This window comes from Nerophis lumbriciformis, linkage group LG01 (genome assembly GCF_033978685.3).
Source record: "Nerophis lumbriciformis linkage group LG01, RoL_Nlum_v2.1, whole genome shotgun sequence".
Taxonomy (NCBI): domain Eukaryota; kingdom Metazoa; phylum Chordata; class Actinopteri; order Syngnathiformes; family Syngnathidae; genus Nerophis; species Nerophis lumbriciformis.
Window position 1 is genome coordinate 16,250,832 of NC_084548.2, and position 16,531 is coordinate 16,267,362.

The 16,531-nt window shown below is 39.2% G+C and overlaps 1 protein-coding gene across 1 annotated transcript; it reads left to right on the plus strand.

Annotated features, from left to right (window-relative positions):
- Positions 1-4,147: 4,147 nt before the first annotated feature.
- Positions 4,148-16,359, plus strand: ttc34 (tetratricopeptide repeat domain 34). Its single transcript, XM_061925145.1, has 7 exons — positions 4,148-5,523; positions 7,610-7,835; positions 11,073-11,265; positions 11,335-11,501; positions 12,418-12,691; positions 12,812-13,026; positions 14,519-16,359. Exons 1-7 carry the CDS (start codon positions 4,148-4,150, stop codon positions 15,062-15,064), a joined length of 2,997 nt encoding a protein of 998 aa, XP_061781129.1. The 3' UTR covers positions 15,065-16,359.
- Positions 16,360-16,531: the final 172 nt, after the last annotated feature.

Sequence of the window (16,531 nt, forward strand, 5' to 3'; positions counted from 1 at the left end):
ATATATATATATATATATATATATATATATATATATATATATATATATATATATATATATATAATATATATATATAAATATATATATATATATAATAAAAAAAATATATACATATATATATATATATACATATATATATATATATGTCTTAATAAGGTTATCCAAAAAATAGTGCTCAATACCGTAGTAGAGGGCAATATATGTATGTGTGGGAAAATAATCACAAGACTATTTCATCTCTACAGGCCTGTTTCATGAGGGGGGGTACCCTCAATCATCAGGAGATTTTAATGGGAGCATTCGCATACCATGGTTTATATAGGGTACAGAGTGGGTGGGTACAGGCTGGCCTAGGGGCGTGGTGATTGGCTCATGTGTTACCTAGGAGGTGTTTGCGTCTATGGCGGCATGTTGTTACAATTTCGCTGCGCTTGTTGAGGGATGACAGGTCTGGACGGTAAATAATAAACAGTTTCTCTTTCAAGCATAGGTTGCATCTTTTATTACCACTATTGTAAGGTGTGCTGGATGCAAGAATTTGCCATGTTATTGAATATTCAACATTATTGTCTTTGAGGTCCCAAATGTGTTTGCTGAGTTCTGTGGTATTTCGCAGGTTTTTGTTCCTGAAAGAAGCCTTGTGATTGTTCCATCTGGTTTTGAATTCTCCCTCGGTTAATCCTACATATGTGTCGGATGTGTTAATGTCCTTGCGTATTACCTTAGATTGGTAGACAACTGATGTTTGTAAGCACCCCCCGTTGAGAGGGCAATCAGGTTTCTTTCGACAGTTACATCCTTTGTTGGTTTTGGAGTCGCTCTGTCTGGGGGCCGACGGCTCATTTGCAATTGTTTTGTTGTGGTTTGAGATGATTTGTCGTATATTGTTCATGCAGCTGTAGCTCAATTTAATGTTGTTCTTGTTGAATACTTTTCTTAGGATGTTGTCTTTGGGAAAGTGTTTGTCAATCAGATTGAGGAATTTGTGTCCAATGTTCGTTGAGACGTTTTTGCTGTATGGGGGGTTGTACCAGATGATGTCGTTTCGTTTTCTGTTCTTTTTTGGCTGGTTTCCTGGCGTGGGTTCATAGGTGAGGGTGAAATTGTATCCGCTTTCATCAAGGGCTTTTTGGTACGGGGGGGTTGCTTGGTCAAATTCAGCTTTGCTAGATGACAGCATCAATAGCCTTTTATTGATTCCGGTAGGTATTCTTTTCGTGGTGGTGGGTGGGTGGTTGCTGTCATGGTGCACGTATTGGAGTGTTGTATATATATATATATATATATATATATATATATATATATATATATATATATATATATATATATATATATATATATATATATATATATGTATGTATGTATGTATGTATGTATGTATTAATTGACTGAAAGAACGCGCACTTGCCGCGCGCTCGCCCGACACTGCGGCGGGATGATGTCACGTTATCGATGGGAAAATGCATTTTTAGAAAATATGATTTGTCTGAGCGGCTAGGAGACCCCGAGAGTAACATGCGGCAGAAAATGGATTAGAAAGGTCAGATTTTTTTAAATAATAATAATTTATTTTTTTACTTGGGACTTCCCGCGGGCCAGATTTTGGACGCGGGCGGGCCGTATCCGGCTCGCGGGCCGTGGTTTGGGGACCCCTAGCCTAGACGTTTCAGTATACAGGTACAGTAATCAACATCAGTGCAGTTCTATGCTACAGCAACGCATAATAATACATATTATGTCAAATTAGTACTCATAGGATCTTCCTGTGTAGCTTGTTGTGGACTGTAAATATTTGTATACTCATGCTTCACGTAAAGCAGACAAATGTAACGGAAAAAAGTGAACATGAATATGGGCGCTGTGACGCCAAGCGGGAGGCTACACGGTGTCTTCCAAGTTACCATGGCAACCAGACCAGCGCTCACGAGGACCGCGGATCACGTCATCACGAGTCAAGAAAAGTTGGGCAAAAACAGACAATTGGGGTTCAAGTGTATCGTTATTATTAATGTCTTTATTTGTAGCTGTCTTTACAGACTCAAAAACTCGCCTTTGGTGCCTGCCGAGCGGTCATTTCGTATTGTCCTGGCAACGACAAGCACAGCGCTATTGAATTACCAAAAAATGAGAGCTCAGTTTGTTTGGTTTTCTCTCTGGAACAATTACATGACGTTTTTACCACCTTTATCCGGACTTTCAGAAGACATTGAGCCATTCTGGTCTGGGGTAAGTTTTGCTGGGTCTGCTTTTGCACACGAAAACTAAAGGCGAAGGTAAGTTTGATAGCGAAAATTCCCACAGTTTTAATGGTACGTAAATTAGACATGGTTCGGTACAGGACCTTCATCGTATCTCTCTTTTAAGTTAAAAACAAAAAATGTTACCTTGTACATGTACGATATATTGAGACATTTATTATGTCAAATTCCCACATGCTTGTTCTTCAAGTAATATTTTTGAACAAAACACACCATAAAATGTATCTAAAATGATGCTAACATGCTAAGCTACAATGAAACCCACCCCTGTTTTAGGTACGTGATAAAACATTTCAAATGCAAAATACCTCAAAGCAATTGATTCTATTTTAAAAACCTTGGGAAAAACTTTCCAATGGTACTTCAGCCATTGTGATAGGCTAAATATTAAGGGAGCTATGAAAGTTAAAGAATGTACTCATTTTCTAGTCTTTAGCGATTAAGACAATATGTGTGACCTTCCATCCATCCATTTCTACCGCTTATATTTTTGCAAAATCAAAATATCATAGCTAACTAATTATTTGTCATACATGCATGACATAAAAAGCACATGGATTAGTTCAGTAACCCAAAGAAAATCACTTAGGGAAACAATTAAAAACTTGATTAATTAATTTATTATTATATTTAGGCTAAATACGCCTATTCCATAAGTATGATCTTCCCGCTAAATAATTTAGCGGGAAGATCATACTTATGGAATAGGCATACTGTACCTGTGAATAGTTTAAAAACATTGTTACTATTTGACCTTAGTGAAGTTTTTCTGGATGAAATGTTACAAAATGTTCATAGCTTTTTATGACCTAGGAGAGACAGTTTTGGCTTGCACAAAAAACATGTTTCAATGCTCAGATTAATTTCATATTTCAGGATTATAAGGACAGATATGTATACAAACTGTTTAAACTATATGTAAAGCGTTGCAAACTTAAATCTGGGTATAATTTTGTTTGATCTTGAAATGTAAAATTCTACAAATAACCCCCACACACATAAAATTATGACGCACATCGCAAATCACCTGGATCCGACCATTAAACTCCCATTAAACACAATTAAACTCCCGCTGCAATGGGAGTTTAGCGGCCAATTGTCATATTACTGTATGACATTGAGACTTTAAATAATGAATTATTTATTTAAATATTATTATATGAAATAATAATATTGCCATTGAACACAATATTTTTCTCTGGAGATATGTATGTATATTATATAATACATGTATGATATGGAACTGACTATGACATACTCAATAAACTAAACTAAATTGTCTTTTTTTTAACCTTTTTTTTTTAAATTTATCATGTCTATACGCTTCTAAATATGAGTTCTCTATATTCCAAAAATGAATATGTTAGATTTAAAGTGTTCATAGCTTAAAATGTAGTCTTAAAAACAATACTAAACACCAATATTGCTTGGCATATGTGTTCAGATATTCAGAAGTGTATCAGTTTGTTGTCAGTGACCTAATATCCTTTCTACGGCGACATGTTTGGTATGAAAAAGGCTAACCTATTATGTTTTACATTGCCAGGTGACTGTGCAACAGAGGGAAAAAAACAGTGATCATGACTACTCAGGTGCGACCTGCCATTAAAGTTCCAATTCTGTGTGAAGACGGAGACAAGTTTCTAGAGACCAGGGATCTGGTGCGGGCCACCTCCCTCTACATGTCTGCCTTCAGTACTCACGCTGCTACCACCATGTCCCACATGCGCAAAATGGAGGCATCCAAACTACAGGGGGTCGTATCAACCCTTGAGGGTTGGCTTGATAATCGCCAGGAGAAACAGCCTGGAGGGGGTCTCAGTAAAGGTCTGGTAGCTGTCTTTTTGTCCACGCTCTGCCCTAATAATCTGTCGGCCACCATTTATAAAATGGAGTCTCTCCTTCAGAGTAGCGGGCAAGGCTGTGAGGAGATTTTTTCTCGTTGCACTGCCCTGCTAGAGGGAAAACAAAAGCCTAATCCAGAGGGTGTTTGTTGTGCGGCGTTGGAAATAACTCGTGCCTTGGCCTGCTTGTTGTCAGAGCGTGGCCGTGCTAAGGGCCTGAAGCTCTACCTCAGCTCTTACAAGAGCAACAAATGTGAAACTGTCAAACTGGTGAAGAGTAGACAAGCTTCTCATATAGCCACAATAGTCAAGGCTTTTACAAAGCAAATGCATCTCTGGCATCCCTCCTTGATGTTGGACAGCGATAGTGAAGTGAGTTCAAAGGAGAGTGAACATGTGAAAATCGAAGCCGCTGCTCCACTGATTGACTTCTTATTGGAGCTCTCACCGGGTAACAGCAAAGTGCAGGAACTCCAGGCAGCACATTTGTTTTTCTCGGGCCAGTTTGGCGACAGTGCAGATGTGTACTCTGCTATCTTGCAGAATGACGCTGGGAAGACTGTGCAAGACACAGCCGAGAAGCGAGCCAGGCTCTTAACCAGCCGAGCAGCAGCTTTCTTCTCAGGCGGCGTCCGCGTTGAAGAGGCCTGTGTGGATCTGGGCGAGGCCTTCGACGTTCACCCTGCGTGTGCTCGGATTTATTTCCAAAAGCTCTTCACTGATCTCGGTACGGGAGGGGCTGCGCGTGGCCATCTTCGTCAGCAGGCTGAGAAGGGTCTATCTGGTTTTCGAGAGATGGTTGTCACCCGAGCAGATATGAGGGCCACAGAAGGAGTGGAACTTCTTGATCCGGTGATCGCTCAGTTACGGACCCTTTGCCATTTGGAGCCTGACGGAGGAGGACGAGCGCTGCGGGTGCGACTGACCGAATGTCTTCTACTAAGGGGAGAGCACAAAGAAGCTCTCTCTATATGTAGCCAGCTGGCTGCTGCCAAAGACCAGCACAGCTATCAGAACACAGTAGAAGTTCTCTGTGGATATACACGACTTCTCACAGACGACCACAAGGGGGCTCTGGAGGACTTTCAGGCAGTGATCGAACACAACGCCCCCCACCCACCCAGCTGTGTGCGGGCGCTCTGTGGCAGGGGTCTTCTACGCATGATGGCCGGCTTCCACTACCTCACAGCGCTCGACTATGTGACCGCGACCAGGTTGCACCCTCTGGAGACGGCGCTCACCGTTCGCTGTCTTGTGCCGTGGAACCTCCGGGGGTTGCTTTTCACTGTTTTAATGGAGCAGGGCCGAGTCATGCTGGAGGGGGCTGGAGAGCATCATCCGGCCTCATGTGGAAACTCCCAGCAGACCCTGCAAGGGGGTCAGCGGCAAGCCACATCAAAGCAAGACAACCACAGAGCAGGGTATGATGCTTATCACATAAGTTAAAAAGCTGCATCCACTGTCACTTGAATACATCCATCCATTCATTTTCTACCGCTTGTCCCGTTTGGGGTCGCGGGGGGTGCTGGAGCCTATCTCAGCTGCTTCTCAATTATTTTCTGTTACACAACCCCCACCCCACACACACTCTCCATTGCCACTATAATTATAGTATAATTTTAATATAAAATTGCTATAAGTACACTTCTGCATAACACTGTATCCTTATTAACATTAAAGAAAACAAAAGAAATATAGATCAACTTACAACAAATAATAACTTTGTTGACAATGTTTTTTTTAGCCTGAAACAGAAAAGATTTAAAGTGCATCAATCCTTATTTAAACTATAAAACAGTTGATCGACTTGAGCCATTTGATACTTCAAAATAAAATTATTAATAATAAACTCAAAAAATAATGATGAATTCAAATTGATCAGCGACTTTAAAGGCCTACTGAAATGTGATTTTCTTATTTAAACGGGGATAGCAGGTCCATTCTATGTGTCATACTTGATCATTTCGCGATATTGCCATATTTTTGCTGAAAGGATTTAGTAGAGAACATCGACGATAAAGTTCGCAACTTTTGGTCGCTGATAAAAAAGCCTTGCCTGTACCGGAAGTAGCAGACGAGTAGCGTGACGTCACAGGTTGTGGAGCTCCTCACATCTGCACATTGTTTACAATCATGGCCACCAGCAGCGAGAGCGATTCGGACCGAGAAAGCGACGATTTCCCCATTAATTTGAGCGAGGATGAAAGATTTGTGGATGAGGAAAGTGAGAGTGAAGGACTAAAGGGCAGTGGGAGCGATTCAGATAGGGAAGATGCTGTGAGAGGCGGGTGGGACCTGATATTCAGCTGGGAATGACTAAAACAGTAAATAAAAACAAGACATATATATACTCTATTAGCCACAACACAACCAGGCTTGTATTTAATATGCCACAAATTAATACCGCATAACAAACACCTTCCCTTCTCCGTCCATATAACCCGCCAATACAACTCAAACACCTGCACAACACACTCAATCCCACAGCCCAAAGTACCGTTCACCTCCCCAAAGTTCATACAGCACATATATTTCCCCAAAGTCCCCAAACTAACGTACGTGAGACTTTTTGAGACTTTTATTAGTAGGTTGCACAGTGAAGTACATATTCCGTACAATTGACCACTAAATGGTAACACCCGAATAAGTTTTTCAACTTGTTTAAGTCAGGGTCCACTTCATTCATGATACAGATATATACTATCATATATACTATCATCATAATACAGTCATCACACAAGATAATCATCAGGGTGTATACATTGAATTATTTACGTGACATGCACATAGCGGCACGCACGTACGGGCAAGCGATCAAACGTTTGGAAGCGTACTCACGGTACCGTGTCTGCGTATCCAACTCAAAGTCCTCCTGGTAAGAGTCTCTGTTGTTCCAGTTCTCCACAGGCCAATGGTAAAGATTGACTGTCATCTTTCAGGAATGTAAACAATGAAACACCGGCCGTGTTTGTGTTGCTAAAGTCGGCCGCAATACACCGCTTCCCTCCTACAGCTTTCTTCTTTGCTGTCTCCATTGTTCATTGAACAAATTGCAAAAATTCACCAACACAGATGTCCAGAATACTGTGGAATTTTGCGACGAAACAGACGACTTAATAGCTGGCCATCATGCTGTCTCAAAATGTCCTCCACAATCCGCGACGTCACGCGCTGACGTCATCATACCGAGACGTTTTCAGCAGGATATGTCGCGCGAAATTTAAAATTGCATTTTAGTAAACTAACCCGGCCGTATTGGCATGTGTTGCAATGTTAAGATTTCATCATTGATATATAAACTATCAGACTGCGTGGTCGGTAGTAGTGGGTTTCAGTAGGCCTTTAACTCAGGATCACAATATATAAAACAAAAATTAATGCAACGATTAGTGCTGATTTTGATTTTTATAAATTAAAATGAAGTCAAAATTAATGGCTACAATGAGCATGTTTTGCACTGCACACTATTTGAGAAGGACTGCCTTAATGACACATTTCATTATGTAGGACTCCTGCTGGTGTTCACTCCTTGGCTGTGCTTCTCGTGGACCTCCAGCCCGGCACTGATGGTCCTCAGATTCTAGCAGCAGACGCCTTACACCAGCTTGGCCGAGTAGAGGAAGCCTACCGCCTGCTACTGCTTTGCATGGGACCCACCACTACCCGTGCACCCATCTTGGCCCGACTTGCCCTGCTACAACTGCACAGAGGGTTTCTGTATGACACCAATCAGGTATATTGTTAACTGGTGCTATATGTGACAGAATGTGCTCAAAAGGACTTGAAATATGAGGTGTGAATTCACCTATTTCTTATGCACTCAACGAACAGTTTACAATTTTACATATTACATATAGCCTTTTATAATCTAGAATTAGGTAAGAATAGAATAGAAAGCCTGATTGGCTTTGTATTAAATGGTGCCAATTTTGATCTGTGCTTTAAGACAAATACAATAATTATTAAATACTATAAACAATATTATGGCTAAAACTACACAGATAAGACATGGAGAAGGTAAAGCACACATTGTTAAAGATAAAACACAAATGAAATAGTGGGATTTTGTTACGAAATTTAGTCAATTCACTTGCATTAGTTTACGCTATAAGGGTGGTTTTGACTCCGTTAATAATTGGCAACAAGTCAACCAGCTGTGTGCACATCTCGTATCTACAGTACTGTATATGTGCACAGTGGGAGCTATTTAACTATATTACCTGTCAATCTTTAAACTCTTTGTGTGGGTCGGAATGCTTCTTATTTAAATATTTACCTAAGTTTGAAGCAAAGGTGGTAATGCTGTTTTGCTATTTTTGATGTGGCATGTTTTAAAGTACCAGTAGAGTGGAAAAACAAGTTGCCTCTATATTGAAACTATTATCATATATATCTGATGTATGACACTGAAAGACTTCCAAAGTTTGTGAGTAAATAGATATGATCAAAATACTGTAGTATTAATTTCACGCAGATTCCCGAGCCATTTTGTGAGATAATGAACCAGCCAGTCATGTCATCGCGTGACGTAGAGGTAGGGACCGCAGATCCCTTCATCACCAACAACAATGCAAATCATGCAGACTTTGGAGGAGCCTATAATGATTACTTTGGGAAACATTATGATCCAGAAACTTGTATTGTTGATCCTGGATATAAGAAGGATAAGCTACAAGTTTTAAAAGCTTTGCTAAACAGGTTCAGCTTTAGTGAAACACTAAGCATCATGTAGCAGTATTGCTAAATGCTAAACAAGTAATACAAACTACAAACGATAGCTTACTGTACAATGTCTGCTCTAACTGTGATGATGACTGATAGGATGTCCATATCTTCCCGTTTATTTGAAGAATTAACCATGATACACACAAATGGTTAACATGGAAAAGTCTCCCTGCAGACACTGCCTGTGGTTGTGTCTATGTGTCTCCATCTCAGGGTTTAAATTGAAGGTCACAGATGAACAACTTCTAGACTTATGGCTAAATCCTCCTAATATGATGAGAGGCATGGTTTTTAATGTAGAATAACTTTGACGAGCCGGCTCACAATAAAAGCAGCAGAGGGGTACTTAGCTGTGTGCTGTCAATCTGCGTCAGTGCTTGTAATAACAACATCGCTGATATTTGGTTACTATTCAGGTCACGATATATATAAGGACTATTGTTGGCGGGTTTTGGATGGTTATTATTTTGTGGGTGGAATAGAGAGCCCCCATTGTCAGACTATTTATGTGTTTATTTATTTACGACTTAGAATGCAATAAAAACAAGAAAAACATATCTGTTCATGTCTCATGTAGGGATTTTGAATGATATACAGTACATCTCTGTCTAATTTTTGCATATTTCCAGTAAGACTGATCTGATACTATGGTCATAGTGCAGAAGTGTTACTACAGTGACGTCAATCTACGGAAATTACCGAAGACGTTCAGAGCGAATAATTCAAAATGGCTGACAGAATTTGTGGCATACTTTGCAGATTGTAAATACAATTGCATTTGGTTTAATGGATAGAATGAAACACAATTAAGAATATATAAAGTCAACTTGTTTTCCCACTCTACTGGTACTTTAAAGCAGCACCTGCAGAGCAGCGCTTCTGAAAGCGTCACCTTTATTGTTCGTTTTGAAGTCCAAATATCTCATTGTTGCGTTTCATGTACCCTCTTTTTTAACCAGTAGAATTGCATTTTTTTGCCATTCTTCCTCTCCACTCTGTTTCTGCTTGTATGCGCTCTGTGTGTGAGCGTTGACACACAACATGCACCTTGGCTCAGCAACGTCTCTGCCGCATGGCAGCATATGCAGATGGCAAAAAAGTACCGGTATTTTTTGAAGGAAGTATTATACTTTTTTAAATGCATTAGTACCACGGTACTTTATTACTACCAGTGTACCAAACAACCCTTCTACACTGTGACGTCACTCTTAAAAAAGACTGCAAAACACAGCGTTTAGACGCATCCAAAACTGCGTGCAAGCTCACACTGAAATGCATGACCCTTATGATTTTACGCTTTGACATTGTATAACACAAGTATCCAACATTGTAATAACATTTAGGGGAAAATCATCATTGGTACCTTTAATTTATCAATAACATTTTCTTTACTCCAGTTATTTTACTGGAAAAAAGGACAAATATTGGAGTTTCTTTAGGAAAACAAAACAAGAGGCTTTAGGCTGAGATAGGCTCCAGCGCCCCCCGCGACCCCAAAAGGGAATAAGCGGTAGAAAATGGATGGATGGACTACAAAACTTTTCTGTCGATAAGTTATAAGTAATAACACAGGGTACACTTACTGGTTACAGCATTTGGTACACCTGTAAATCTCAAGCTATGCAAAGTGACCAATCAATCAAATGCAAATGTGAATTATTATCTTTGTCTGATGCAGCTCTTGTATTGCATCTCATTAGATTGTAAATGTGTGCCAAAGAAAAAAAGTTAAGGTGTGGTGAAATTAGCCTCTGCATTTGACCCATCCCCTTGTTCACCCCCTGGGAGGTGAGGGGAGCAGTAAGCACTGAAGCAGCAGTGGTGGCCGCGCCCGGGAATCATCGGGAAAGTGTCCCCAAACAAGTGTTACAAAACCAATACCTAAGTTCTGTAGTCACTGATTAATACATGTATATGTAATGTATTTCTCCCTATGAATTATCCCTACGTAAGCAAGTCCATGCATGATCTAAAGTATAAGTTTACACAAAAAGGGAGTTTAAGTTCGAAAAAAGGGAAATCATCATATCCCCTTTGATGATTTCAATAAGTTCAGCCTAAATTGATAAAAAATCACCCAAGCAAACTACTGTGAAATTCAAATAGAACACAATTAAATTATTTATTTACACCAGCAACTTTAGCTGCAATAATTCTGTTGAACTATAATATTTGAAAAGTATTTATTTAAATGTGTTTTGTACTGAGAGAGTGTAACATATTATGTTCTGTTTTTGTCTTGCAGCTGTTAAAGAAACTTGTTCAGTGTGGCGACACCAATTGTTTGCGCCCACTGTTGGCAGTGGCTAAGAAGAAGGACCGGGCGCTGCTGCAGGCACATTGCCACTCCGCTGCCAAACGCATACTGGGGGGCGCGAGAGACGAGAGCACCATCAGGGAGGCAGTGGCCTATCTCTCCATTGCCATCATCATATCTGGTAATTAAAATGTTTTATTTTCGTTGACACATGAAGGAATCATATGACTTCAAATTATAACCCTTTTAGGGGGCGGGGCAGCAGAGTCCTTGCTGGAGAGAGGCAGGTGTTATGCTTTACTTGGCCAAAGAAAGACAGCCATCTTTGATTTCAGTACCATTATTAAGGAGCAGCCCAAGCATGTTCAAGCACTATGTGGAAGAGGTTTCACCTACCTCCTGCTCAACCAGCAAAAGGTACATCTGAAACGACACACCTCTTCTCTGATCCAGTGTATAAAACAGCAAGGTGTTTGAGAGGCACATTAAACAGTTTTGGGATTTTTATTCCGGTTGAATGGACTCAAACACACAACAAATGTGTAATGTTGTGTAAAATTTGTAATATGGAGGACACAATTGAATAAAGAGATCTTTGAATAGTTACTTAAATGTTGTCATTAATTAGTTATAAATGGAGTTAAATACATAAATGTGTTAATAAATGTCAGGCATTTATTTAATTTTAAATTAAATTTAATTATTTAATTATTTTATTAATTATTGATTTCATTATTTCATAATTTAAGGATTTAATTAATTAGTAACACATATTTAAATATTAATTAAAATGTTTTCCATTTTATTTAGTTATCTAATTTTGTCCAATTTGGCCCCTGGCAACGCTTCATTAATTAATTTTATCAAGTCAGTGGGCGGATCCTAACAGCTGATTGGTTACCTGGCACTTCCACTTGCAATGATTGGACTGGATTCGCATTAGCCCCGCCCACTGACTTTGACAGGTGAGTTTGACAGATAAATTAAATTCATGAAATAATTAAACAATAATTAATCAAATCGTGAAATAATTAAATCAATAATTAAACAAATCGTGAAATAATTAATTAAATGATGAAATAATTAATTAAATGATGAAATAATTAATTAAATATATTAAATAATTAATTCAATAGTTTAATAAATAGTGAAATAATTAAATGTAACTTTACATTTAATTAAAATTCTAATTAACAATGACATGTTTATTTAATTTTGTCCCATTTAGCCCTCTTGTTCCAATGCTTTTGTCCACAAAATGTATTTTAAAGAGTCCCTTTGTCTTACATTTATCATAATATACTAACCTTCAACATTTTCTCGGATAATGTAGGAATGCACTCATGACATCCTGGCTGCTCTGCAGATAAATACTGATGAGGTCACCAAAGACCTCCTGTCCCTCAAGGAAAGGGCACGCAAACTAGTCTGTGATTGGCTGCATCGGTTCTGCAGGAGCAGCCTGTCAGACGTCCTGGTCACCAATGCTGTCCCTTGCCACGAGGAGCGACTTAGAGAGGCTTCTATAATCTGTGCTGCTCTGATAAGGACAGACTGCAGAGCTCCCAGATGGCATCTCCTCCATGTTGACATACTTTTAGCCAAAGGTGTGACTTAACCAATCTTTGCCGCACGATTACACAGTATGACTTTGCTTAAAATTATCTGATTTGGACATTGTTTGAAGTGATTTTCTAGCTGCTGCTGTCCTCGCTCATATGCTCCAGGTGAAGTAGAGGCGGCAGGTGTCCACCTGAGCCAGGTGTTTGGCCAAGAGCCAAGAGATTCAGCAGCCCAGGCCAGGGTAGGCGTGGTAGAGGCCTGGCAGCACAAATCTTGCAGCGCAGCATGCAGACTCAGCAAACTCGCTGAGAAAGAGCCGTCATGTTTGGATCTCTTGTTGGCTTTGATCCCACTTAATCAAAGGAAACGCGTGGCACAGGTAATTCTACGGAAGCTATTTATATTTCTCCATAATCATCATAGCACTTCTTTGAACCAAGGAAATAGACGACAGATTACTTACAGTAATTCTGTGTTTAAACTATTTTTCAGTCCATTCCCGTTATGATAGGATCCACAATAAAGTACAAGTGTAGTATACCTAACCTCTTGGCGGAGGTAATCAACCTCCGCCAGGAGGTTATGTATTGGTTAGGGTTTGTCTGTCTGTTTGTTATTTAGTTAGTTTAATATAGCTCATAAAGTTATGGGCTAATTTTGATTACCGTAAATTTCAGGAAATGCCCAAAATGGGATAAGGTACAAGTGATTACATTTTAGGGGTGATCTGGGTCATTTCTACTCTGATACCTTACCTTTACGTTACAAGACTCAACTTCTAGCTATAATGGCTTCCCCGCCTCCACCCACAGAGCCAAACAAAGAGAGTGGATGACTCACAAGAGAGTTTACTCTGTTAATTTAATCCAGCTACAGATAGCTTGAAAAGGCATGACCGTATTTTAATTAAACTTTTAGGAAACGTCAGAAATTGGATAAGGAACAAGTGATTCCATTTTGGGGGTGATCCGAATCACCGTCTGGATTCAGGATTTTTTTAAAGGATTCTTTACTACTAGGAGATAGAGTCTGGCGGAGATCTGCGCTCTCTTGTGTGCTTTTCTAGTTGTTGTTAACCTTTTTTTTAGGGCGAAACATGGTGCAAGTACATATGTGCTACCATGCAACATCTTAGTTGTACTACTAAAGCTGCTAGATATTTTTTTCTTATTAATGTCTACTAACTTAAATGTGCATCATTTGAGTCACAATGGCATCAATTAAATCACCTTAAATCCCAACATCATGTCCATTATCCTCCATGAACCAGGAAGTATCCTGATAACTAAATGACAAACACAAGTTTTTCCTCCCACTTGTGTGAACAGTTTGGCAATTGACAGTTACCATATTGACCTAAATATAAGATGGGGTTTTTTTCCAGAGAAAAATACTAAAATATGAGTAGTTATATATTGTGGGTTTGAAGACATCAACTGTACATGCAAACCAACATGTGGCGCCACTTGACTTCTCCCCAAGCGAGTCTGAGCTTTTCTTCTTGTCACTTACACAAACCTGTGATTTTAAACCGCTAAACAGAGGAAAAAAAGTATCCAATGTTGAAAAAGTTGGCAAACAACACACAAAGGAGTGATAATGCCAATGTTCAAGATAACATTAATCAATCAACTGTAAAGCAGCTTTGAAATATAATATACTCTTTTCTGGCAACATACTAGATGCCATTTTACTTATACTAAAACATGATTTAAAAAAAAAAACATTTTGTCTTAAAAAATAATTGTTTTAGTATATTCGGGTCAATGCATTACATTCTGGTTATATGGTATTTGCTAAAACAACAATTGTGATGGTGTAGTACGGTGCTGTGTATTCATTATACAAATATAACATTTTTCCAATGGCAGGTGGCAGCACAGGATGCCAGCAGCATGTCTTCAGATGGAAGTTGGGATCAGGCCCTCCCTCTCCTGACGGTGGCAGTACAAACAGCAGACAAACACAGACTTCAGTATCTCCGCCAGCGGGCTACCTGCCTCGCTCAGCTCGGCTTACACGAGCGTGCTGTAGCCGACCTCGACCAAGTCATTCAGAAACACGGTGGGTCCGACGCCAGCTCTTCTGAGGACCCCCGAATCTTGGCAGAAGGTCTTTGTCAGCGCGGTCACAGCCTAGTGTTGTGTTCCAGAGAAGGACTAGCTCTGGAGGATTTTAGCCGGGCTCTTGAGCTCCACAGAGAGCGGGCAATGCAATGTGTTGAGGAAGGTCTGGGTAGGCTGCGGTTGGCAGAGTGCTTTTTGCGAGGGGCACTGCAGCACTATGGAGAGCAGCAGCTCAGCAAAGCTTGGACATTAATTGAGTGTGGCCTTGTTGTGGATGAAGACAATGCAGAACTGCGCAAAGTACGGGCAAAGGTCAAGCGAGAAGTGGCCAGTCCTTGTAATGTCAACTAGTGAGTCCACAAACCAAATGGTGATCCAATCCACTCATTAATAGAATAACCTTACACTACATATTAAATTAATGTATTTAGACCTGATACAGTCTTTGGTCTGGGATTCAATAATAAGATTGTAAATAATAAGTAAATATTATTATTCACTTGCAAATTTACAACAAATAGTTCCAGTCAAACATTTACACACAAATTCTCATTCAGTAAAATGAGAATGTGTTCTCAAACTTTTGACTGGTGTTTTACTTAAAAGATAAATATCATCATCATGGAATATCAGGCCTGTTTGCAGACATCGATGATCAGAGCCTTCCAGTTTCCTCTGTCATTCGCCCTATGTATAAGTTCTATATTACTGATATTTCCGATAACATTTCTTAGACCGTTGACAAATGTTGTTCACTGTTCCCTCTAGTTTCCCTGTTATTAAGTAATGTAAAAATAATGGAGACTGGACTTCTATGGTATCTCTTTCCAGCTGCTTCTCCATCAATTACACCATCAGCAGCTTTTCTACATTTTCATGGATACATGTCTGCCGTTTAGATATTATTTCAACATTCTTTGGTGGCATTATCGATTTAGTCTGCTTTCATATTGTGCAGATTAGCAGTGCTGTGCTCGAACTGCTTCACCAAGTTGACTAATACTACTAATGGTAGCGAGTAAGACCAGATGTTTTGGTCAGATATTATAGGGTTTACTGTAAGATTCCACGGCAACTAATGGCGGGGATGCTTGCGACTCAATTGTTTTGCTTCAACTTGAAGCATAATAATCAGCCCAAAGACAGCTCTTATTTCAAAACACTCCAAAGATGGAGCACTCTTCACCTGAGGTATTACTGTATGAGCAAACTAAAACATAAACAAATTTAAAAAATGGTTCAAAAGACAATTTTAGATGAAATCATAAAAAAATACACACAATGTCATGTTGGAACTGGACTTTGTTCTAGCAACATGAAAAGAACTGTGCCTGCGAACATACAAAATATCATACAGTATTTTGACACAGTTATACAATTAGTTATTTCAGATCTTGATACTTCAGATTGTTTCATACACGTTTTCCATCCATCCATTTTCTACCGCTTACACGTTTTAATAACATGAAATACATTTTCTGAAATGAATACTAACCTAATCTATTTTTCCAGTTAGATTTAGTATTTCATTCAATACAATTTAAAATACTTCACAGTATTGTATAATAATTGGAGAAAACATGAAATACAATGTTTGTGATAAATATTAACCCTAAGCTATTTTTTTGGGTGAAGATTATTATTTATTAGTATTTATGAAATATTTCTACAACAATTTGAAGTATCAGAATCTAAAATAGCTATACAGCTGAATATTTGGTGCCAGTCTCAATGTATTCAATGTTTTATTATCATATTTATAATCACAAATGCATACATTATAAGCCTTCTTGTCAATATGTGAAATTTTTTTCTCAA